The following is a 25155-nucleotide window of genomic DNA, read 5'->3' as shown; positions in this document are numbered from 1 at the left end:
ATGGAGCGGCATCAACATGCCGTGTTAAAAATTTGTCCCATTTGGGGCAGGTTCGGGTATATGCTTCTCACAAACCAGAGTTTCGCACAACAAGCATGATGGTTTCGGCAGGGAACATCCCACCTTTGGGGACGAAACGATATCCAATGCCTCTTATTTATTTCAAAAAATTTCTCGTGTCAACATAGAACAACAGGAGTGTTGTGTCAATTTTTGGGATTTTTTGGGGTTCGCTTGGACATTTTTATGCATTAACTGAGTTTTCAATGAATTTATGTGCATAGTTCAAATTTGAACTACATGCACATGCTCCAGTGCATATAAATTGGTTGAAAAGTCAAATCTGTGTCCTTGGGTGCATGCTTAGGTCCCATGCAAGAAATGGGAATGAATTTCAAACACAAGGGCACCGTTGATTGTCGGCAAAACATTGAGATGCTTGGATTTTAAATTCTAGTAAATCCAAAACTCATCTGAAAGTCATGAAACTTGGCATGCTATCATGGAATGGCACCTGACATGATGTGGCATTTTTCGTGTCCATTTTGGGAGAAGGCGCACTCGAATAATGACAGCCAACAAACACATTTTGAAAAAAATAGCTGCCACTTTAATATCTCAAACGTTTGTATAATTCAAACCATGTGCGTTCTATAAACCATTCACATGATGCCATGTGTCTTGGTTTTAATGGCTATAGGAGGTGCCGTGCGGACAGCTGCTTGACCTTGACTGAACGAGAGGCGTGCGAGCGTAGTTCGGTGCGCAGGCTGACCGAGAGGCGTGCAAGCTGTCCTCCAACGCGCAGGCTCACCGGGAAGCGTGCGAGCTGTACGCTGCGTAGGCTCACTGGGAAAGGGGGCCCTTTGACTTCCATGGCCGCCCGCCTTCCTCTCCATTAATGGCGCCCAAGCTGCTCTTTAATATGGCCGGCCTTACTGTTTGCCTGCCATTCCCTTCCCTCCCGTAGACCTCCACCAACGCCATGGCGCAGAATGATTATCTGCCACTAGTCTTCAAGTTTGGTGAAGTCGACTCCGAGCTGGAGGAGATAGAAAATAAGGAGGAATGGGGCCTCATGGACATGGCCCAGAACGAGCTAGCCGGCGGTTGCTGCCCTCGCTCCCGTCCCAACTCCCATCCCCGCGCCTGCGCCAGCGACCATCCCCGTAGCATTGATGGGCTGGTCGCCGAGCACTATCGCAGAGCTGGAAGCCACGGGCGTTAGCAAGGTCTCCGCGGACCCGCGCGAGCTCATGTACATGCTAGTGCCAGCACCCGGGCCCGTGTTCGTGCGCGCCCCTCCACCCACCGTGGCGCCGACCCCCGTGCGTTTGGCTGCACCCGTGGCGCCGTGCCCCTGCTCGTGCGCGCCCCTACACCCACCACAATGCTGGTCCCCGTGTGTTTGGCTGCACCTGCCGCGCCCCTGCCCGTGTGCGCCCCCCTCAGCGGCATGGGACGCTACTGTCGACCGCTACCTCTCAGCGGCGCCAGTTGCCGTCCTCCCGCACCCCGCCCGTCGATCATGCGACGACATGATGTTTGATTTACAAGTGAAGAACATTTTGTGCTGCCTTGAAGACTTCAACAACGGCATCCCGGAGGACGACAACGACAACGACGGCGCGGCACGCCGCCTCCGCCGCTGCCGGAAATAGTTTTTGGGGGGTTAATACTGTATCTCGAATTCTCGATCATATGAATATAAATTCGTAGTGTGACTGAATGAAAGATATGGTTTGAACGAACTTGCGTTTTTCTCTCTTAATGTACAGACTTATCAAACGATTTTCTGTTGAAAAAAACGTCAATGGTTTTTAAATATAAAACACTCATCGCAAACATTTTAGTTAGAACACCCGTATGCAAACCGACAGCTTCCCCAGGAAGCCAAGGGAAAATGTGCCAAGCAGGATTTCAGCATCCCTTCAACGCAAACGGTTGTTCTGCATGACCTGTGTGCAAGCACGTACAAGCAATTGGGTGAGATTTGCATATCTGTAATTTTGGGTATGTTGCCATTTGTCAATCGGGAAAGATTGGCATTTGTTTATCTAGTAACATTGCCATTTGTCAACCTTGTAACACTGCAATTTGTCAAAATATGCAGCTACACATCACTAGCACTATCTAATTTTTGCAACTAAAATCACTAGCACTGTTCATATGGACACCACTAGCAGGCATCAGTTGATGGACGCATATGCAAATGTACCATCGATTACATACAATAAGTCATCAACCCACAACGACAACGAGGATACATGTTGGATTATAGATCATTTCTAACAAAACATTCTAGTAAGAGAAAATTGCTTACTTACCATAGACAACCTCGGCTATTGCTTATTTGCCATCGAACAAACCAACTTTGCTCTTGTACCGCTTACAAGCTCGTTTCGTTGCCAATTTGCCATCGTCGTTACTCTGCCATTATACATCCGCCGTTAGATTGAATAACCCCTGTCAGTTTATCTGAAAATACCAGTACTACCCTCATCTATCACCCTCTTATTTTCTTGTAAAAAAGGGAAAAAACATGTGGTAAAAAATCTTTTCTTTCCTCCCGCAATACTCACCCCACACAACTCCCCCGATTCCAACCCTAGCCTGGCCGCGGCGTGGCCATGGCGGAACCGCCGCCGCCGCCACCCCTCCCGCATCTGTTCCCGCTGGCCGGAGGTCCTCCTCTCGTGGTCGTCTCTCCATCCACTGAACCTTCCGCCCCCTGCCCTCCAGCTGCTGCTCCCGCTGGTGGTCCTCCAGCTACTGCTTCGGCCACAGCCGACCCTCCATCTGCCGCTCCCGCCACCGGCGGCCCTCCAGATGCTGCTCCCTCCGCAGCCGGCCCTCCAACCGCTGCTCCCTTTGCCGTCGGCCCTGAAGCTGGGGATCTTGCGGCCACTGGCCCTGCAGCACCGGATCTCGGAGCTGCCGGCCCTGCAGCTGCGGATCCAGCTGCCGGTGCCCCTACAGGTGCTTCTCCAGCCGCCGGCCCTGCAGATGCTGCTCCAGCCACCGCCGCCCCTGCACTGTCTACTTCCGCCTCATCCCCAGCAGCAGGCGCCCCTACAGCCGATGGACCTCCTATTCTAGCTGGTGAGGATGTTTCTTCTTCAACATCTGCTCAATCCCCGCGACGAATTCCTGCAGTAAGGTAGTTCATTGTCTCATGTGTTCGTGATATGTTCTCTCATGATATTTAGTTGCACATTGCGCCTAATCTTTAGACAAATTGGTTTATGATTGTCATGGTTGCGTCCGCAGGATGGACCAGACATCAACATGTGTGCTAGAAGTTAGGATATGTAGCAGTCGCCGTAACTTCAGCGGAGGTTTTTCCTTCAGTTGGAGCATTGATTTGCATGCTATCACTACTATGAAGGGGTTTCTAGATGCTATTTCTGCACAATACTCTTGGGTTGTGTGGTCTGATGATGAAACTATCATTGTAGAATGGTTTGATAGTGCTAGTGAGAAATACAAACCTGTTGCAAATGATGAAGAGTTGATGACAATGTTTGAGTGTTTTAAGCAAGTTAGACATGGCAAAGTAGCACTTAAAGTTTTAAATGAACATGAAAAAAGGGATGAGTTAAATGCTAATACGCCATGTACTCCTTCACATGCAACACCTTCTCTAGCACTGCCTAGTCAGCCAAGTAATGTCAGTGAAGAAACTGAAGAACCTACGGATACATATCTAGCGAATCCACACGAGGAATATGAACATGTAGGTGTTGATGAGGAAGACCAGTACTCAATTGGTAGTGCTTGCTCGGATTCCGATAGTAGTGAGGATGAGGTTGATAATGTTGTAGTTGATGTGGACGGTGTTGAGGACAGCAGTGATGATGAGGAGTGGATTGCAGAAGATGCTATACCGGATGATGCTCCTCCGGATGTAGCGCATAACATGGAAGACCCACCCATGGCTGTGGGCACTATATACCTGAATATTGAAGTGTTTAGATTGGCAATTGCTCAATACTCTATTAAGCGTGAATTTGAGTACAAAATTGAAAAATCTGAACCTACTCGATTCAGAGCTAAATGTGCACAAAAAGGATGCAAATGGAGAATACATGCCGGTACAATTGATGACGGTGCCAGTATGGAGGTATGTATATGATACTTCAATATATGTTATGTTACTTGAATTGATGTCTAACTTCAAAGTGAATTAGTATTTAGTACTTATTGTTATATGATTTGTATTTGTAGGTGAAAATCCATGATGAAGAACATAATTGTCACAACACAAGAAAAAGTGATAACCCGAAGGCTGCTTCAAAGTCTTGGATATGTTCCAAGGTAATTGATTGGGTAAAAGAAGATCCTAGTGTGACATCAATGGAGCTACGAAGGAGGTTGCATGACAAGTACAAGATTTGGATCCGTTATGACAAAGTTTACCGTGGAAGAGAGCTAGCATCGATGAGGTTGTTTGGAAATTGGGATGATTCATTTGACAAGTTATATGCTTGGAAAGCTGAAGTTGAAAAGAGATCTCCTGGAAGCATAGTGGCCATTGATCACATGGAGTATAAAGGAAAAAAAGGTTTGTGAGGATGTTTGTTGCATTCAAGCCTTTGTGTGATGGGTTTTTGGCCGGTTGCCGACCATACTTGGCAATTGATAGTACTCATTTGACTGGGAAGTATAGAGGTCAGCTAGCAACTACTTGTGCTGTTGATGGGCGCAATTGGTTGTACCCTGTTGCTTATGCAATTATTGACTCAAAAACAACAGAAAGTTGGGATTGGTTCATGGAGAAGCTTCATCAAGCTATTGGTTGTCCACCTGGACTTGCAATCTGTTCGCATGCAGGGAAAGGGATTGATAGTGCAATTGAAGAGGTGTATAAGTATGCTGAACATAGGGAATGCATGCGCCACTTGGTTGTCAACTTTAAGAAAAAAATTCATGGTAAAGTATTTGATGACCATATGTGGCCAGCAGCTTATTCATGGACTCCAGAAGCTTTCGAAGCCCACATGGCAGCCATACATGAGAAAAAACCTAAAGCAATAGAGTACTTGACAAGATACCATAGTAGGCTTTGGTCCAGGAGCAAATTTTCCACTTCCTCAAAGGTGGATTATGTGACAAACAATCTGGCCGAGTGCTTCAACAACTGGATTAACAAGCACAAGGGCATGATGTTGTTTCAGTTGGTGGACAAAATTAGAAGGAAGATATTAGTCAAGATGGAGAAGAGGAGGAGGATTGCCAAAAAATTGGAAGGCCATCGTATACTACCTAGTGTTATGAAGGAGTTGAATGCAAAGAGTAGAGGGTTGGACATAGAGTATGAGAGGATTGACCACATGAAAGCAGAGGTGAGTGAGGGTGGTGAAGATGGCAAGCGACATGTTGTGGATCTGGACATGAGGACATGAACATGTAGAGAATTCGCCCTATAGTGAGTCGTATTACAATTCACTGGCCGTCGTTTTACAACGTCGTGACTGGGAAAACCCTGGCGTTACCCAACTTAATCGCCTTGCAGCACATACCCCTTTCGCCAGCTGGCGTAATAGCATCTCAATGGCCAAAGAAAACCCATGAATTCTTTTTGCACCCTCCAATCCTTCAAAGGGCTCCTGGGAGGCCAAAAGTAGAGAGGCACAAGAGTGGTGCTGAGCATAGCAAGAGCAAGAGAAGAAAAGGACAGCATTAGTGCCCAATTTGCAAAGACTATGGTCATAGATGGCAAGGTTGCAAAAATGCTGTTCCAGATGCAAAAGAAGCGTATGCTGATGTGGCAAAAGAAAGAAGGTAAGAGTGTAATTTTGTTAACAATTATCATGCATATAACAATGCTAATGTTCTTTTGGTCATGTAGGAAAAAAAGAAATAAATACAAAGTTGCAGCAAGGAGTGGTGACGCTAATATTGAAGCAATCGAAGGTACCCAACCAACGCTGCCCCTTCCATGTTCAACTACCAACCCAAGTGAAGTAGATGTGGTGAAGTCAACATCATCTAAATCTGTGAGGTAAATGACACCTTAGTTTTCATGATTATATTGTGCTTCTCTTTCACAATCATATCATCTACTTATACATGAATTGTTAATTTAGGTCCAAAACCGGTTCGAACCAAATTGAGAGCACCTCAATGGAAATTGCGTCAACACCAAAGCGGCGCAAGGGCAAGTCGAAGGCAAAGGTGATCCCAGCTGCAGCGGACAGCCCCGCAATGGCCACTCGGAGCAAGAAAAGGCAACCAAACAGCCCTGCGATGGCCACTCGTAGCAAGAAAAAACTAAAAGTCTGAACTTGTTTCTTTCTATGACATTTGTGGACTTATTTTCTTGCACTGGACATTGGTCTCTTTTGTGCATTTCAATTTCTTGTACTGGACATTGGTCTCTTTTGTGCACTTTAGTTTCTTGTACTGGACTATGAGTACCATGTCTATTTCTCCTGTTTACTATCCTCATTATGTGTTATGATGCAAATATATTATTGTCATGCTTATAACTGTTTGATCCTGAAATTACAAGCAAGGTGCTGCCAAATTTTTTATAGAGAAATATGTTATCTTAATATATGTTATTCTCATGCAAGCTAGCTCCAGCAAGGTGCTACCTTTTATCCTTGTTATGTGTTATGATAAAAATACTATATTGTTCTCATAAATTGTTTGATCTATAATTACAAGCAAGGTGTTGCCATTTTTTTTACAGAAATATGTAATCTCAATATGTTATGATAATTTGAACAGAAGTGGTTCAGCATGGTTAAAAGGAGCAATAGGTAAGGTTGCTCATTTGCCATTGAGGGCAAAATCATCATTTTGCTTACTTTAACAGAAGTGGTTAACACCAAGTAAACGACCGATGGCAAATTAGCAACGAAACAAGCTTGTAAGCGGTTCAAAAGCAACGTTAGTTTGTTCGATGGCAAATGAGCAATGACCGAGCTTGTCAATGGTAAATAAGCAATTGTCTCTTCTAGTAAAGTTTTTCTCACACAACAAATAACAAAGCGAAGAAATGAACTTCAGCTCAACCACTCGTCGGCGTTGGAAACACTTGCTTTGAACCAGAGGTGATTCTCTAGGAAGGGCCAGCTACTGTCAATCTCGAGACCAACGCAGGACTGATCATCGAGGCTGAAGCGGCCTATGTGAGGACCCATATTGGGACGGTAGGGAAGCATAGTAATGTCCGAGGTATAGATACAGTTTCTTCTGATAAATGGTAGTAACATTGTGTCAATAACAGCTAGACTGCCTTCCACCATCATTGGATGGTTTTGTCCAAGGAAGAGCGAGTTTCCTCCAAGACTTTCAATACTGAACCAGGGAGAAGGTGTTGGTGCTAGTACACTAGTATCCATCCCGTATACGCCACAACGGATGTTGGAATAGGCCCGGAGAGTGCGACCATGCGAGACAACACTTGCTTCCTTAGTAACATCAACAGTGCCATGTATACAGACAAGAAGAGGTGATCTATCGGAATAAGTTGCCAGGCGCCACTGAGTATATGGGTCCTGCTCGTCCCCATGCTCGTAAAAATTTTCAAGTATAGGTGGTGGAATGTTCACAGGACCTTGGAAACACAAGAAGGTTAATTAGTAAAGGGAAACTAGCTAACCCGCATGCATGTGGATGAAACAATTATAATTACGGTGAAAGACAAACGTACCGAAAGCATCAGGATTCCATGCAAAAACAGTGCCACGAGTGGTGGCAGCAAACACAAGACCCTCGTATTGAATTGCATCACAGTACTCATCCGTGTACAGAAATTGATTTTTGAGCAATATCCATCGAGGCGTGGAAGTAAGGACGGGAACAAGCTTGTCGAAGATAGCAATGATACGTCTCCAACGTATCTATAATTTTTGATTGCTCCATGCTATATTATCTACTGTTTTGGACATTATTGGGCTTTATTATCCACTTTTATATTATTTTTGGGACTAACCTATTAACCGGAGGCCCAACCCAGAATTGCTATTTTTGCCTATTTTAGGGTTTTGAAGAAAAGGAATATCAAACAGAGTCCAAACGGAATGAAACCTTCGCGGACGTGATTTTCTCACCGAACATGATCCAGGAGACTTGGACCCTATGTCAAGAAACAAAGGAGGAGGCCATGAGGTAGGGGGCGCGCCTACCCCCCCAGGCGCGCCCTCCACCCTCTTGGGCCCCCTGTTGCTCCACCGATGTACTCCTTCCTCCTATATACACCTACGTATCCCCAAACGACCAGATACGGAGCCAAAACCCTAATTCCACCGCCGCAACTTTCTGTATCCACGAGATCCCATCTTGGGGCCTGTTCTGGAGCTCCGCCGGAGGGGGTATCCATCACGGAGGGCTTCTACATCAACACCATAGCCCCTTCGATGAAGTGTGAGTAGTTTACCTCAGACCTACGGGTCCATAGTTATTAGCTAGATGGCTTCTTCTCTCTTTTTGGATCTCAATACAATGTTCTCCCCCTCTCTTGTGGAGATCTATTCGATGTAATCTTATTTTTGCGGTGTGTTTGTTGAGACTGATGAATTGTGGGTTTATGATCAAGTCTATCTATGAACAATATTTGAATCTTCTCTGAATTCTTTTATATATGATTGGTTATCTTTGCAAGTCTCTTCAAATTATCAGTTTGGTTTGGCCTACTAGACTGATCTTTCTTGCAATGGGAGAAGTGCTTAGCTTTGGGTTCAATCTTGTGGTGTCCTTTCCCAGTGACCGTAGGGGCAGCAAGGCACGTATTGTATTGTTGCCATGGAGGATAACAAGATGGGGTTTTAATCATATTGCATGAGTTTATCCCTCTACATCATGTCATCTTGCTTAAGGCGTTACTCTATTTTCATTAACTTAATACTCTAGATGCATGTTGGATAGCGGTCGATGAGTGGAGTAATAGTAGTAGATGCAGGCAGGAGTCGGTCTACTTGTCTCGGACGTGATGCCTATATACATGATCATACCTAGATATTCTCATAACTATGCTCAATTCTGTCAATTGCTCAACAGTAATTCGTTCACCCACCGTAAAATACCTATGCTCTTGAGAGAAGCCACTAGTGAAACCTATGGCCCCCGGGTCTATCTTCATCATATTAATCTTCCAATACTTAGTTATTTCCTTTGATTTTTTACTTTGCTTTTATTTTACTTTGCACCTTTATCATAAAAATACCAAAAATATTATCTTATCATATCTATCAGATCTCACTCTCGTAAGTGACCGTGAAGGAATTGACAACCCCTTATCGCGTTGGTTGCGAGGAGCTATTTGCTTTGTGCAGGTACGAGGGACTCGCGCGTAGCCTCCTACTGGATCGATACCTTGGTTCTCAAAAACCGAGGGAAATACTTACGCTACTTTGCTGCATCATCCTTTCCTCTTCGGGGAAATCGAACGCAGTGCTCAAGAGGTAGCAAGAAGAATTTCTGGCGCCGTTGCTAGGGAGTCTACGCAAAAGTCAAACATACCAAGTACCCATCACAATCCTTATCTCCCGCATTACATTATTTGCCATTTGCCTCTCGTTTTCCTCTCCCCGCTTCACCCTTGCCGTTTTAGTCGCCCTCTCTCTCTATCCTCCCTCTCTTTGTCTATTTTCCTCTTTTTGCCCGCTTGCTTTTTGTTTTCTTGTGTGTTGGATAGCTTGCTTGTTTGTCTCAATGGCTCTACCTAGATTTTGTTATCTTCACCTTAAAAGGTTAGAAGAGATCGAAAGCAATGTCAGGAGTTTTATGGTTTTGCAATTTGAGCATAATAATTTCTTCAGAAACGAGCTTAAGGAACAGAAAAGTTTTATGAGTTTTATTAATAAAGAGCTCGATGACATGTCTAAAGAATTTGATGGTTTAAGATCCCAAATTGCTTGTCTTGAGAAATTGACTGCTGAAATTTTGGATAAGCAGGCTACCTTAGTTAATAGGATGGCCGCTAAACTGGATTTTTATGAAAATAAAGATGAAGATCTAAAAGTTATTGATGTGTCCCCTATTAAATCTTTGTTTTGCAATATGAATCTTAATAATGATGGGACTGAATATGATCCACCTTTACCTAGAAGGCGTTCCAAGAATTCAGAGTTTTTAGATCTTGATGCTAAAATTGATGAAAGTGGGACTGAAGAAATTAAAACCCTAGATGTTGCTAATCCCACTATTTTGGATTTCAAGGAATTTAATTATTAAAATTGCTCTTTGATTGATTGTATTTCCTTGTTACAATCCGTGCTAAATTTTCCTCACGCTTATAGTCAAAATAAAGCGTTCACTAAACATATCGTTGATGCCTTGATGCAATCTTATGAAGAGATACTTGAGTTGGAAGTTTCTATCCCTAGAAAACTTTATGATGAGTGGGAACCAACTATTAAAATTAAGATTAAATATCATGAGTTCTATGCTTTATGTGATTTGGGTGCTAGTGTTTCCACGATTCCAAAGACTTTGTGTGATTTGTTAGGTTTCCGTGATTTTGATGATTGCTCTCTAAACTTGCACCTTGTGGATTTCACTATTAAGAAACCTATGGGAAGAATTAATGATGTTCTTATTGTTGCAAATAGTAATTATTTGCCCGTAGATTTTATCGTTCTTGACATAGATTGCAATCCTTCATGTCCTATTATTCTTGGGAGACCTTTCCTTAGAACGATTGGTGCAATTATTGATATGAAGGAAGGAAATATTAGATTCCATTTTATGTTAAGGAAAGGCATGGAACACTTTCCTAGAAAGAAAATTAAATTACCTTATGAATCTATTATGAGAGCCACTTATGGATTGCATACCAAAGATGGCAATACCTAGATCTATCCTTGCTTTTTATACCTAGCTAGGGGCGTTAAACGATAGCGCTTGTTGGGAGGCAACCCAATTTTATTTTTATTACTTGCTTTTTTCTCCTGTTTATTAATAAATAATTTACCTAGCCTCTGTTTTGGTTGTGTTTTTTGTGTTTAATTAGTGTTTGTGCCAAGTAGAACCGTTGGGAAGACTTGGGGAAAGTCTTAATATCTTGCTGTAAAAAACAGAAACTTTAGCGCTCACGAGAACTACTGAAATTTTTATTTGGAAAGTGATATTTAGTTAATTATTTTTGAATATGATTAATAAATAAATTACTCACGTCCATAAATTTATTTTAGAATTTTTGGGGTTCCAGATCTTGCGCTAGCTACAGATTACTACAGACTGTTCTGTTTTTGACAGATTCTGTTTTGTGTGTGTTGTTTGCTTATTTTGATGAATCTATGGCTAGTAAAATAGTTTATAAACCATAGAGAAGTTGGAATACAGTAGGTTTAACACCAATATAAATAAAGAATGAGTTCATTACAGTACCTTGAAGTGGTCTTTTGTTTTCTTTCGCTAACGGAGCTCACGAGATTTTCTACTTTGAGTTTTGTGTTGTGAAGTTTTCAAGTTTTGGGTAAAATTTGATGGATTATGGACCAAGGAGTGGCAAGCGCCTAAGCTTGGGGATGCCCATGGCACCCCCAAGATAATATAAGGACACCTAAAAGCCAAAGCTTGGGGATGCCCCGGAAGGCATCCCCTCTTTTTGTCTACTTCTATCGGTAACTTTACTTGGAGCTATATTTTTATTCACCACATGATATGTGTTTTGCTTGGAGCGTCTTGTATGATTTGAGTCTTTATTTGCTAGTTTACCACAATCATCCTTGCTGTACACACCTTTTGAGAGAGCCATACATGATTTGCAATTTGTTATAATACTCTATGTGCTTCACTTATATCATTTTGAGTAATATAGTTTTGCTCTAGTACTTCACTTATATCTTTAAGAGCACGGTGGTGGATTTGTTTTATAGAAACTATTGATCTCTCATGCTTCACTTATATTATTTTGAGAGTCTTAAATAGCATGGTAATTTTCTTAAATAATCCTAACATGCTAGGTATTCAAGATTAGTAAATTTTTTCTTATGAGTGTTTTGAATACTAAGAGAAGTTTGATGCTTGATGATTGTTTTGAGATATGGAAGTAATAATATCAAAGTCGTGCTAGTTGAGTAGTTGTGAATTTGATAAATTCTTGAGTTTAAGTTTGCAAGTCCCGTAGCATGCACGTATGGTAAACGTTATGTAACAAATTTGAAACATGAGGTGTTATTTGATTGTCCTCCTTATGAGTGGCGGTCGGGGATGAGCGATGGTCTTTTCCTACCAATCTATCCCCCTAGGAGCATGCGCGTAGTGCTTGGTTTTTGATGACTTGTAGATTTTTGCAATAATTATGTGAGTTCTTTATGACTAATGTTGATTCCATGGATTATACGCACTCTCACCCTTCCATCATTGCTAGCCTCTTCGGTACCGTGCATTGCCCTTTCTCACATTGAGAGTTGGTGAAAACTTTGCCGGTGCATCCAAACCCCGTGATATGATACGCTCTTTCATACATAAACCTCCTTATATCTTCCTGAAAACATCCACCATACCTACCTATTATGGCATTTCCATAGCCATTCCGAGATATATTGCCATGCGACTTTCCACCATTCCTTTTATCATGACATATTCATCATTGTCATATTGCTTAGCATGATCATGTAGTTGACATAGTATTTGTGGCAAAGCCACCATTCATAATTTTCATACATGTCACTCTTGATTCATTGCATATCCCGGTACACCGCCGGAGGCATTCATATAGAGTCATCTTTTGTTCTAGTATCGAGTTGTAATCATTGAGTTGTAAATAAATAGAAGTGTGATGATAATCATTAATAGAGCATTGTACCCCCCCCCCCCCAAAAGAAAAAAGAGAAAGGCCAAAAAAAGAAAGGCCAATAAAAAAGGGACAATGCTACTATCCTTTGCCACACTTGTGCTTCAAAGTAGCACCATAATATTCATGATAGAGAGTCTTTTGTTTTGTCACTTTCATATACTAGTGGGAATTTTCATTATAGAACTTGGCTTGTATATTCCAACAATGGGCCTCCTCAAGTGCCCTAGGTCTTCGTGAGCAAGCAAGTTGGATGCACACCCACTTAGTTTCTTTTGTTGCGCTTTCATACATTCATAGCTCTAGTGCATCCGTTGCATGGCAATTCCTACTCCTCGCATTAACATCAATCGATGGGCATCTCCATAGCCCATTGATTAGCCTCGTTGATGTGAGACTTTCTCCTTTTTGTATTCTCCACATAACCCCCATCATCATATTCTATTTCCACCCATAGTGCTATATTCATGGCTCGTGCTCATATATTGCGTGAAAGTTTATAGGTTTGAGATCACTAAAGTATGAAACAATTGCTTGGCTTGTCATCGGGTTGTGCATGATTAGAGCATTCTTGTGTGACGAAAATGAAGCATGACTAAACTATATGATTTTGTAGGGATGAACTTTATTTGGCCATGTTATTTTGAGAAGACATAATTGCTTAGTTAGTATGCTTGAAGTATTATTATTTTTATGTCAATATGAACTTTTATCTTGAATCTTTCGGATCTGAATATTCATACCACAATTCAGAAGAATTACATTAAAATTATGCCAATTAGCACTCCGCATCAAAAATTCTGTTTTTATCGTTTACCAACTCGAGGACGAGCGGGAATTAAGCTTAGGGATGCTTGATACGTCTCCAACGTATCTATAATTTCTGATTGCTCCATGCTATATTATCTACTGTTTTGGACATTATTGGGCTTTATTATCCACTTTTATATTATTTTTGGGACTAACCTATTAACCGGAGGCCCAGCCCAGGATTGTTGTTTTTGCCTATTTTAGGGTTTCGAAGAAAAGGAATATCACACGGAGTCCAAACGGAATGAAACCTTCGGGAACGTGATTTTCTCACCGAACATGATCCAGGAGACTCGGTCCCTACGTCAAGAAACAAAGGAGGAGGCCACGAGGTAGGGGGTGCGCCTACCCCCCCAAGCGCGCCCTCCACCCTCGTGGGCCCCCTGTTGCTCCACCGACGTACTCATTCCTCCTATATATACCTACGTACCCCAAACGATCAGATACGGAGCCAAAACCCTAATTCCACCGCCGCAACTTTCTGTATCCACGAGATCCCATCTTGGGGCATGTTCCGGAGCTCCACCGGAGGGGGTATCCATCATGGAGGGCTTCTACATCAACACCATAGCCCCTCAGATGAAGTGTGAGTAGTTTACCTCAGACCTACGCGTCCATAGTTATTAGCCAGATGGCTTATTCTCTCTTTTTGGATCTCAATACAATGTTCTCCCCCTCTCTTGTGGAGATCTATTCGATGTAATCTTCTTTTTGCGGTGTGTTTGTTGAGACCGATGAATTGTGGGTTTATGATCAAGTCTATCTATGAACAATATTTGAATCTTCTCTGAATTCTTTTATGTATGATTGGTTATCTTTGCAAGTCTCTTCGAATTAACAGTTTGGTTTGGCCTACTAGATTGATCTTTCTTGCAATGGGAGAAGTGCTTAGCTTTGGGTTCAATCTTGCGGTGTCCTTTCCCAGTGACAGTAGGGGCAGCAAGGCACATATTGTATTGTTGCCATCGAGGATAACAAGATGGGGGTTTCATCATATTGCATGAGTTTATCCCTCTACATCATGTCATCTTGCTTAAGGCGTTACTCTGTTTTCATTAACTTAATACTCTAGATGCATGCTGGATAGCGGTCGATGAGTGGAGTAATAGTAGTAGATGCAGGCAGGAGTCAGTCTATTTGTCTCGGACGTGATGCCTATATACATGATCATACCTAGATATTCTCATAACTATGCTCAGTTCTGTTAATCGCTCAACAGTAATTCGTTCACCCACCGCAAAATACCTATGCTCTTGAGAGAAGCCACTAGTGAAACCTATGGCCCCGGGTCTATCTTCATCATATTAATCTTCCAATACTTAGTTATTTCCTTTGCTTTTATTTTACTTTGCACCTTTATCACAAAAATACCAAAAATATTATCTTATCATATCTATCAGATCTCACTCTCGTAAGTGACCGTGAAGGGATTGACAACCCCTTATAGCGTTGGTTGCGAGGAGCTATTTGCTTTGTGCAGGTACGAGGGACTCGCTCATAGCCTCCTACTGGATTGATACCTTGGTTCTCAAAAACTGAGGGAAATACTTACGCTACTTTGCTGCATCATCCTTTCCTCTTCAGGGAAATCCAACGCAGTGCTCAAGAGGTAGCAAGCAACAACTTCATAGTTCGTGTAATCCCAAGAGCGGTTGGGAACTCGACAAATTGCTATCTTCCGTAGACGACAGTCAGCATGATCGTATTTGAACTCACATAGAATACCGGTGTATTCAACCTCTCGGCAGTCGTCTGAGATTTTTGGAAGTGGAACCCGATGACGAGTGTACACATTCACAAGTTTCCACTCGTAGTTGTACCCAATATAAACAACCCAATCTCCATTTGCGCCTGCCTAAGCTTTGCCCTCAAGTGATGGCATCTTAACATCATCTGTATCATTATCAAGCGACATCAACTTACACAAGGCGAGGCTTCCCTCGTCCCCGCGCTAGTCAGCAGGGTCATGGCGAAGAAGATAGGGGAGATCAAACCGTTACTGGACCCTTGGGTTCCTTGTAATGATGTTATTAGTTGAGTCGAGAATGGTCTTGAACGAACCTGCCATGCTAGCCGAGGTGATGACATCGCACCGATCAATGAGTTCCTCCACAGCGTCATCATTCAGATCGGGGCAAGAATAACGGGGTCGTTTCCGGCCTGTTCCGTCCATGGAGAAGACGATCGAACAATGGCAGAAGGAAGGGTGAAGGCAAATGGAGGAGGGAGGAAGAGCTAGTGTGCGGCAGCAGTTCCAAATCGAGAGGGAAAGGCGAAGAGTCGGTGGACGGTTGTCACAGTACACGAAGAGGCGCCTGGGGAGCGAACGGTTGCCACAGAGGTCACACACTGACGACAAGGGCCGAGTGAACCGCATGCGTATATCGCACACACCTTGATCTGGCTGACCGTTTATTTTATGTTGCCTAATCACAAACAGTTCATCCGAATGAACCGTATGCTGTATATCGCACACACCTTCATCTGGCTGCCCGTTTCTTTTGTGTTGCCTAATCACAAACAGTTCATCCGAGTGAACCATATGATGTGTATCGCACACGCCTTCATATGGTTGCCCGTTTCTTTTGTTCCTTCTCATCGCAAACAGTTAATTGAACTAAACCGTATGCCCTTCATCACACACGCAACTAAAATCTGAACCATGTTTGATGCATCCGTCATCGCAAACGTTTTATACATTTTTGACGGTTTTCATACACCATCATTTGCGATTATTGCATTGCACACAATTTCGCGAAGGGTCTCTGATCGCAGTGTCGCGTTAGCAGCATCCTGCAGTAGTGTCTATTCCATGTGCCATAGGCTATACATATACAAGAGAGAGGATCGCTCGATCCCTACATGCAGGGATGAGGCTTAGTACATGGCGTGAAATTAAATCTAGCAGTGGCAACAGGTAGCTCACATAACTTACAAGTGTGAGTCATGATACAACTCAACATTCATCCATGAAGTCTCTGCAGGTGCTCCATGCTGGAGCTGTGTGGCTGTCTACTCCGCCAACTTCCCCTCTGGCAGTGTGCCGCCTCACTCTAGGTTGGCCATGTCACGACTTCAGCTCTCCCATCTCATCCTTCGGGTACTGGACCGCTGACGCCTCCCCTGGCAAGGACGACTGGGCCGGCAAGGTGTAGGACCTCTGAACTGACATCTAGGACTTTCAGACATCCAATCGCTCCAGGAGCATGTTGTTCATCTGCGACGACTGCTGGCCGTGCCGGGCAGACAACACCATGGTGGCTGGGCACCCTGGCCCGTCCTCTAGGATTCCGGCCGCTGCTGGCACGAACGCCGTCTTGATTTTTGGTCGCCATTATCCATCGCCGACGTCGCTAAGGTTATGGCCGTCACGGCACGACTACAACCCTTTCATTGGCAGTGACCGCCGCCGCGGAATCTTTTTTTACTACTACATTGGTAGGGCCTTGAACTCAAGACCTCCTGGCTTGGATACCATATTGATTTCATTCTCTAGCCAACTCATCCAAAATTCTGAACTGATGGAGAGAGGCGGGTAGTATATTTCAACACTCCGCAAGCCCGACTTCCCTTTATCCTCCATGTTTGTGGATCAGGGCCGGCAGTTGGTAGCATGGTGCAGGTCTCCTCCGACCAACCGTGAGGCGTCAACATGCGGCCCTCCCAAGGCTGAGGCGCCGAGCATCCCACGTCGCTTTGGTTGAGTCCTGGTTCACAGCAGTGGCAACTACGTCGACTAGGGTGGCGTGGTCTGATAATCCACAAGTATAGGGGATCGCAACTGTTTTCGAGGGTAGAGTATTCAACACAAATTTATAGATTCGACACAAGGGGAGCCAAAGAATATTTGAAGGTATTAGCACCCGAGTTGTCAATTCAACCACACCCGGAGATTAATTATCTACAGCAAAGTGATTAGTAGCAAAGTAGTTTGATAGTTTTGATAGTTGTGACAGCAGCAATAGTAACAGTAATAATGATAGCAATAATTTTGTAGCAAGTGTAATAGTGCTGATAGCAGCGGTAACTTAGCAATAACAATAATGAAAAGTTCGTAGGCATTGGATCGATGACTTTTTGGATGATATTCATCATGAGACAGTTATAACCTAGGGCGATACGGCACTAGCTCCAGTTCATCGATATAATGTAGGCATGTATTCCGTAAATAGTCATACGTGCTTTATTAAAAGTACTTGCATGACATGTTTTGTCCTACCCTCCTGTGGCAGCGGGGTCCATATTGGAAACTAAGGGATATTAAGGCCTCCTTTTAGTAGAGAACCGGAACAAAGCATTAACAGATAGTGAATACATGAACTCCTCAAACTACGGTCATCACCGGGAGTGAGCCCGGTTGCTTTCACTCCGGTGTTGCCGGATCATAACCGTAGTAGGTGACTATAACTTGTAAGATCGGATCTAAAACATGGATATAATGATGAATTCAAAAATGGTTAAGATCTGAAATCATGGCACTCGGGCCCAAAGTGACAAGCATTAAGCATAGCAAAGTCATAACAACATCAATCTAAGAACATAGTGGATACTAGGGATCAAGCCCTAACAAAACTAACTCGATTACATGATGAATCTCATCCAACTCCTCACCGACCAGCGATCCTACAAAGGAATTACTCACTCCCAGTGGGGAGCATGATGGAATTGGCGATGGAGAAGGGTTGGTGATGACGAAGAACGAAGATCCCCCTCTCTGGAGCCCCAAACGGACTCCAGATCTGGTCTCCCGAGGAAGAACAGGGCTTGGCGGCGGCTCCGTCTCGTGGATCGCGATAAATCTTTTTCCGTGATTTTTTCCTGGAAATATGTGAATTTATAATATCAGGGGGTCGTCAGCGGGGCCACTAGGTGGGTACAACCCACCTGGGTGCGCCAGGAGAGGGGGCGCGCCCTGGTGGGTTGTGCCCACCCAGGCCCCCTCTCTGGTGGGTCTTGGCTCCAGAAATTCTTATTGTTGATATAAAAAAAATCCTCACAAAGTTTCATTCCATTCCGAGAACTTTTATTTCTGCACAAAAACAACACAGTGGTAGTTCTGCTGAAAACATCATCAGTACGGGGTTAGTTTCATTCAAATCATGCAAATTGGAGTCCAAAACAAGAGGAAACATGTGAGAAAAATTAGATACGTTGGAGACGTATCAACTCCCCCAAGCTTAAACCTTTGCTTGTCCTCAAGCAATTCAGTTGATAAACTGAAAGTGATAAAGAAAAACTTTTACAAACTCTTTTGCTCTTGTTTTCATAAATAAGCTTAAACAACACCCAGGTTTTCAGCCAACATTATAACTAACCATGTCGACAAGAACTCTTAAAGATTAGAATGACTCATATCAATGACATAATCAGCTAGCGATCAATAATAATATATCTCAAACGGCAACATGTTGTCCAAAAAACCATGATATAATATGACAATAATGGTATCTCGCCAGCCCTTTCTGAGACCGAAAAACATAAATGCAGAGCACCTCCAAAGTTCAAGCAGCAACTAAACATTGTAATTCATGGTAGAAAAGTTCCAGTCATGATGCACCCAACATTAGCTACACACAATGCATAAATCATGACAGTTGTGCTCTACTCAGTTTCTGGCGCTTTTTTTAGAAGGTGATGACACAACATAAAAGTAAATGGAAAGTCCCTTCGCAGAGGGAAGCAGTGATTTGCAGAGGTGCCAGAGCTCGGTTTTTAAAATAGAGATAAATGATATTTTGAGACATGCACCCTTCTTATTCACTTCACGACCATCAGTTATCAACATCTTCCATGCTAAGCACGCTAGTGGCGGTTCCCAAGCGGTTGTGACGCCCGGATAATTAAGCTACAGTAATTCTCTGCTAATGACGCCACGTCACTTCGATTACTGATGCTAATCTTGCGTTAGTTCGAAACCGAATAAAATTCAAATTCAAAATCAAGCAAGCAATACAAGTTTTCAAAATTGAAACAAAAATGTTCGGTGGACGCCAAATATTACAAAGGTAATTATGGTGCAAAAAACACATTTTTAGTAAAAGACTAAATACTTTAAAATGAAATAAAACAGAAAAGAAAAAAATAAAGAAAAGAAAGAAAGAAAGAGAAAGAAAGAAAGAGAAAGGAAAACCCCCCAAACGCCCCTGGGCCATCTGGCCCAGCTAACCCACCTGGCCCATCCGGCCGAACCGGCCTGCCTCCCCCTGCCGCCTCCCTTCCCCGTTCCCCCGACCCGGGTCGGAACAGGGGCGCGTCCCCGCCGCACCCTCTCGCCGGCGACGACGAGGGGATAAGGTCGCCACGCCGTGCCCCCTCGGTCTCTCCTCCCACTCACCCCCACGCTCGCCTCAGTTCTTGCGCCTCCCACTCGCCTCCAGAGCCACCGCACCTCGCCCCCTCGTTCCCCACCGCCACCGAGCGCCGCCATGGCCTCGCCGCCGTAGTACTCACGGCCACCGCGACCTCCAAGCCCTTCCGACGCGTCCGCTCGCTCCGCCTCCCTCGACTACGCCTCCACGTCAAGACGTAGGACGCCGAGCACCATCGAACGCTGCCCCAACCTCGTCTTCTTCCTCGGATCCCCGACGCATCTCCGACGAGCGCCGTCGAATCTCCGGCTACTAAACTCCCAAGGGCCATCTTGCGTGCCGCACGGTGAGCTCCCCATCTCCCGCCCATCTCCGTTAGCTCCCTCGCACGCCCTAGCTAGCTGCCGCCGAAGCACCTGAGCGCTCCGCCGCGGACCCTGCCGCCGACGAGTCTCCGGTGACCAAATGGTCACGGGCTCGTGTCGGTTACGCTCCTCATGCCGTGTAGATCCTCCCCAACCTCTCCATTTCTTCGCTAGCTCGCCCCAGCTCCACTCTCCTCGAGCTCTCGACTACGCCGCCGCCTGCGCGCGTCGCCGGCGCCCTTCCGGCGACCAAGTGGTCACGGGGCCGAGCCCTTTGTGCTCAGCGCGTCGCGCAGCTCCACCCTAGCCTTCCCGCTCGCCCCGAAGCGCGCTGCGTCGCCGTCTTCGTCCGCGCCCGAACAACAGCCCACCGCACTCGTCGCCGGCGACCATTCCGGCCACCCCCGCCGTCGTGCTCCCCTCCATCGGATGCGGCGCGAAGAGGCCGTTCCAGAGAGCCTGGCCGCGCCCGATTTGGTGCCCCGTAGCGCGATTCCGGCCAACTCCGGCGAGGGGCCGCCACTGTTGGGTCGCCGGAGTCGCTCCGGCACCGTTCGCCGACGTGGCTAGGCGGGCCCCACCCCTGGGTCGCTGCCTGTGGGCCCGGGGGCCCCAACTGGCCACGTTGACCAAGTCAACTTCGCTGACGTGGCAGCTACTGCCAGTGACATGCGGGCCCCATGCCATAAAACAAATAAAAACAAATATATAAACTACTAATTAATTAAGTTAATTAACTAAAACCTAATTAGACACTGACTGCTGGGGCCACCCACTAATTAACCCATTTTAGTTAGTTTTAAAACTCTGTTAAGGCCCTTGACAATGACATGTGGGTCCCACTGGACCCACCTGTCTGGTTTGACTGGCCAACCGAGCAGTTGACCTGCTGACATCACTCTGATGTCATGCCTACGTCATCACACACTGTTTTGGATAATGTTGGAATTAAATATATAATTAAAATCAGAAAATGATTTAAATCTTTAGAAAATCATATCTTTTAATCCGTAACTCGGATGAAAATACTTTGTACATGAAAGTTGCTCAGAACGACGAGACGATTCCGGATACGCAACCCGTTCGCCCGCCACACCTCCCTAACCTATCGAACTCGTAACTTTTCCCCTCCGGCTCCTCTGCCCGAAAACGCGAAACACCGGGGATACCTTCCCGGATGTTTCCCCCCTTCACCGGTATCTCCTCATACCGCGTTAGGGCACCCCTAGCACCGTTACTTGTCTTGTCATGCATCATTATGCATCTGTTTGCATTGTATTCATTGTTTCTTCCCCCCTCTTCTTCCGCTAGACACCGAGACCGACGCCGCTGCTACCCAGCACGACTACGGAGTTGACGACCCTTCTCTCTTGCCAGAGCAACCAGGCAAGCCCCCTCTTTGATCACCAGATATCGCCTACTCTTCTCCCTACTGCTTGCATTAGAGTAGTGTAACATGTTACTGCTTTCCGTTAATCCTATTCTGATGCATAGCCTGTCCTTGCCACTACTGTTGATACCTTTACCTGCAATCCTAATGCTTAGTATAGGATGCTAGTTTATCATCAGTGGCCATACATTCTTGTCCGTCTGCCATGCTATATTATCGGGCCGTGATCACTCGGGAGGTGATCACGAGTATATACTATATACTTTATATAGGATACATGTGGTGACTAAAGACGGGTCGGCTTGTGGAGCACCCGCGAGTGATTCACGGATTGGGGGCTGAAAGGACCTTTGTCCCAACGGCCCTCTGTGTGGATCTTTGTGGCAAAGCGACAGGGCAGGTTGAGACCACCTAGGAGAGAGGTGGGCCTGGCCCTGGTCGGCGTTCGCGGTTATTTCAAAATAACACGCTTAACGAGATCTTGGTATTTGATCTGAGTCTGGCCACTGGCCTATACGCACTAACCATCTACGCGGGGACAGTTATGGGCACTCGACGTCGTGGTATCAGCCGAAGCCTTCGTGACGTCAGCGACTGAGTGGCGCGCGCCGGATTGGACCGTAAGCCTGCTCTTGTATTAAGGGGGCTAGTTCTGCTTCCGGCCGCGTACGCAACGTGCAGGTGTGCAATGGGCGATGGGCCCAGACCCCTGCGCCATAGGATTTAGACCGGCGTGCTGACCTCTCTGTTGTGCCTAGGTAGGGCTGCGACGTGTTGATCTTCCGAGGCCGGGCATGACCCAAGAAAGTGTGTCCGGCCAAATGGGATCGAGCGTGTTGGGATATGTGGTGCACCCCTGCAGGGAAGTTAATCTATTCGAATAGCCGTTATCTTCGGTAACAGGACGACTTGGAGTTGTACCTTGACCTTATGACAACTAGAACTGGATACTTAGTAAAACACACCCTTCCAAGTGCCAGATACAACCGGTGATCGCTCTCTAACAGGGCGACGAGGAGAGGATCGCCGGGTAGGATTATGCTATGCGATGTTACTTGGAGGACTTCAGTCTACTCTCTTCTACATGCTGCAAGACGGAGGCTGCCAGAAGCATAGTCTTCGAAAGGACTAGCTATCCCCCCTTATCCCGGCTTTCTGCAGTTCAGTCCACATATAATAGCCTTATTCCAGTTGATACCAATGCATACATATGTAGTATAGCTCCTTGCTTGCGAGTACTTTGGATGAGTACTCACGGTTGCTTTCTCCCTCTTTTCCCCCTATCCCTTCTACCTGGTTGTCGCAACCAGATGTTGGAGCCCAGGAGCCAGACGCCACCTTCGACGACGACTCCTACTACACCGGAGGTGCCTACTACTACGTGCTGCCCGTTGACGACGACCAGGAGTAGTTTAGGAGGATCCCAGGCAGGAGGCCTGCGCCTCTTTCGATCTGTATCCCAGTTTGTGCTAGCCTTCTTAAGGCAAACTTGTTTAACTTATGTCTGTACTCAGATATTGTTGCTTTCGCTGACTCGTCTATGATCGAGCTCTTGTATTCGAGCCCTCGAGGCCCCTGGCTTGTAATATGATGCTTGTATGACTTATTTTATTTGTAGAGTTGTGTTGTGATATCTTCCCGTGAGTCCCTGATCTTGATCGTACACGTTTGCGTGTATGATTAGTGTACTATTGAATCGGGGGCGTCACAGCGGTAAAAGTAAAGGTTTTGACTCCATTGGGAGTTTTTGTTTGATTATTTAAGAGATGACCTCTTTTTGTATTTTGCAGTTTGGGACTGGGCATCCCTATTACCGCCCATTTTCTCATGCGATGGCGAATGAATAAACACTCGACCTGAGAATAACCCGGTTAGCACGGAAGATATCGAGCACCTCCTGTCATTCCATGAACGATCCAGGCACACAAAATGGATAATTTTTAGAAGTTTTTAGAGGTGGCACATGCAAATTTACTTAGGACGTCAGGGTAATACCGCATATAGGTAGGTATGGTGGACTCATCTGGAATAACTTTGGGTTCAAGGTTTTTTATGTACAAGCAGAATCCCCACTTTGTACAGGCGAACGCTAGCAATTTAGATTGAGAAGCGGCCAGCTAGAGAGCAACAACGATCATAACCATGCATTATGCGCAAGTAACATTGGACACTAGCATGAGTAGGATATGAACACCATGAACATAAACATTATAGAGGCTATGTTGGTTTTGATCCAACTACATGCATGAACATGTACCAAGTCAAGCCACTTGAAAATTCAGAGGAGGATACCATATCATCATACTACATCACAATCATTTTAATGCTATGTTGATATCCAAGATAAATCATTATTAACTCCCAGCTACTTATGAATGGCATGAGAAACTATAATATCTAATTGGCATTGCAAACATGTTTAATCATAACGGGCTAAATCATGGGCACTAGATTAAACATATTTACACAGACACGACAAGTTGAGTTCATACCAGTTTCTCTTTGCCATGACCAGTTCATCGGACGTCGTCATTATTGCCTTTCACTTGCATGACCGAATGATACGAAAATAATAATAGTGCAACAGTGCCATGGACTAAGCTGGAATCTGCAAACATTCAACAGGAGAAGACAAGGTAAAATGGGCTCTTTATTAGTTCAACAGTTATTCATGTGAGAACCACTCAACATTCTCATCGTGGTCTTCTCCTCGGTACAACTCGAATAAAAGAAAATAATTTTAGAGAAACACACTGAAATATTTTTGGAGTTTTTGGTTTTCTTTAGCAAGAAAATACAAGGGAAAAGCAAAAATGAGAAAAAACTATTTACACGGGAAAGCTCCCAACAAGCAAAAGAAGAACAAGGAAATCTTTTTGGATTTTCTTTTTAGTACTACTACTAAGCATGCATAGAAAGTAAATTAATTACAACTATTTTTTTGGTTTTTCTAAAGTTTTAACAAACACACAAGAAGAAAGCAAGAAAATAAATCTAAGCATGGATGATACAATGGAAAAGTGTGAGCACCAACAAAGGGAATGATATGTGAACATGAATATAATGTTGGTGAGAACACGTACTCCCCCAAGCTTAGGCTTTTGGCCTAACTTGGTAGTGAATCAGTAGCCTGGAGGGTAGTAGTTGGCGTGGTAGCTCACAGAGGCTCGTGGTGCGGATGCCTCAGCACACCGTGCCGCCACCACCACTGCGTTATGAGCTCGGGCCTCGCTCTCAAGGACAAAATATCTTTCCTTGTTGTGATAATCAAAGAGAGCAGGCACAGGCAAATATGTGTCCACAACATGTGATTGGTTAAACAACAAATTATAAGTTAAGTTACCAGCCCTTCCCTTGAGAATTTTATGATCTTTCAAGGCATCAAAATCTAAATACCGAGTAGGTAGGATAGGATCAAAGGGCAAAGGTGAGACACTCAACCCTCGTACTAGGCGTGTGGCATAAATTCCACCATAGAACTAGCCACTTTTAGCATTATGCTGAAGTCTGCGTGCAACAATCGCTTCAAGG

The 25155-nt window shown here is 44.7% G+C and overlaps 1 protein-coding gene and 1 long non-coding RNA gene across 2 annotated transcripts; both read left to right on the top strand.

Moving 5' to 3' along the window:
* The first annotated feature begins 2562 nt into the window (after positions 1–2562).
* On the top strand, positions 2563–5414 carry LOC125552797. Its single transcript, XM_048716480.1, has 3 exons — positions 2563–3160; positions 3271–4123; positions 4228–5414. Exons 1-3 carry the CDS (start codon positions 2631–2633, stop codon positions 4570–4572), a joined length of 1728 nt encoding a protein of 575 aa, XP_048572437.1. The 5' UTR covers positions 2563–2630; the 3' UTR covers positions 4573–5414.
* Positions 5415–5545: 131 nt separating this feature from the next.
* Positions 5546–6507, top strand: LOC125554198. The gene is made up of 3 exons (XR_007304345.1): positions 5546–5784; positions 5852–6004; positions 6090–6507. It is a non-coding gene; the product is annotated as an uncharacterized LOC125554198 (long non-coding RNA).
* Positions 6508–25155: the final 18648 nt, after the last annotated feature.

This window comes from Triticum urartu, chromosome 4 (genome assembly GCF_003073215.2).
Source record: "Triticum urartu cultivar G1812 chromosome 4, Tu2.1, whole genome shotgun sequence".
NCBI classification, from domain to species: Eukaryota; Viridiplantae; Streptophyta; class Magnoliopsida; order Poales; family Poaceae; genus Triticum; species Triticum urartu.
The sequence above is the reverse complement of the archived record's forward strand: the minus strand, read 5'-3'. Positions and strand labels throughout refer to the sequence as shown.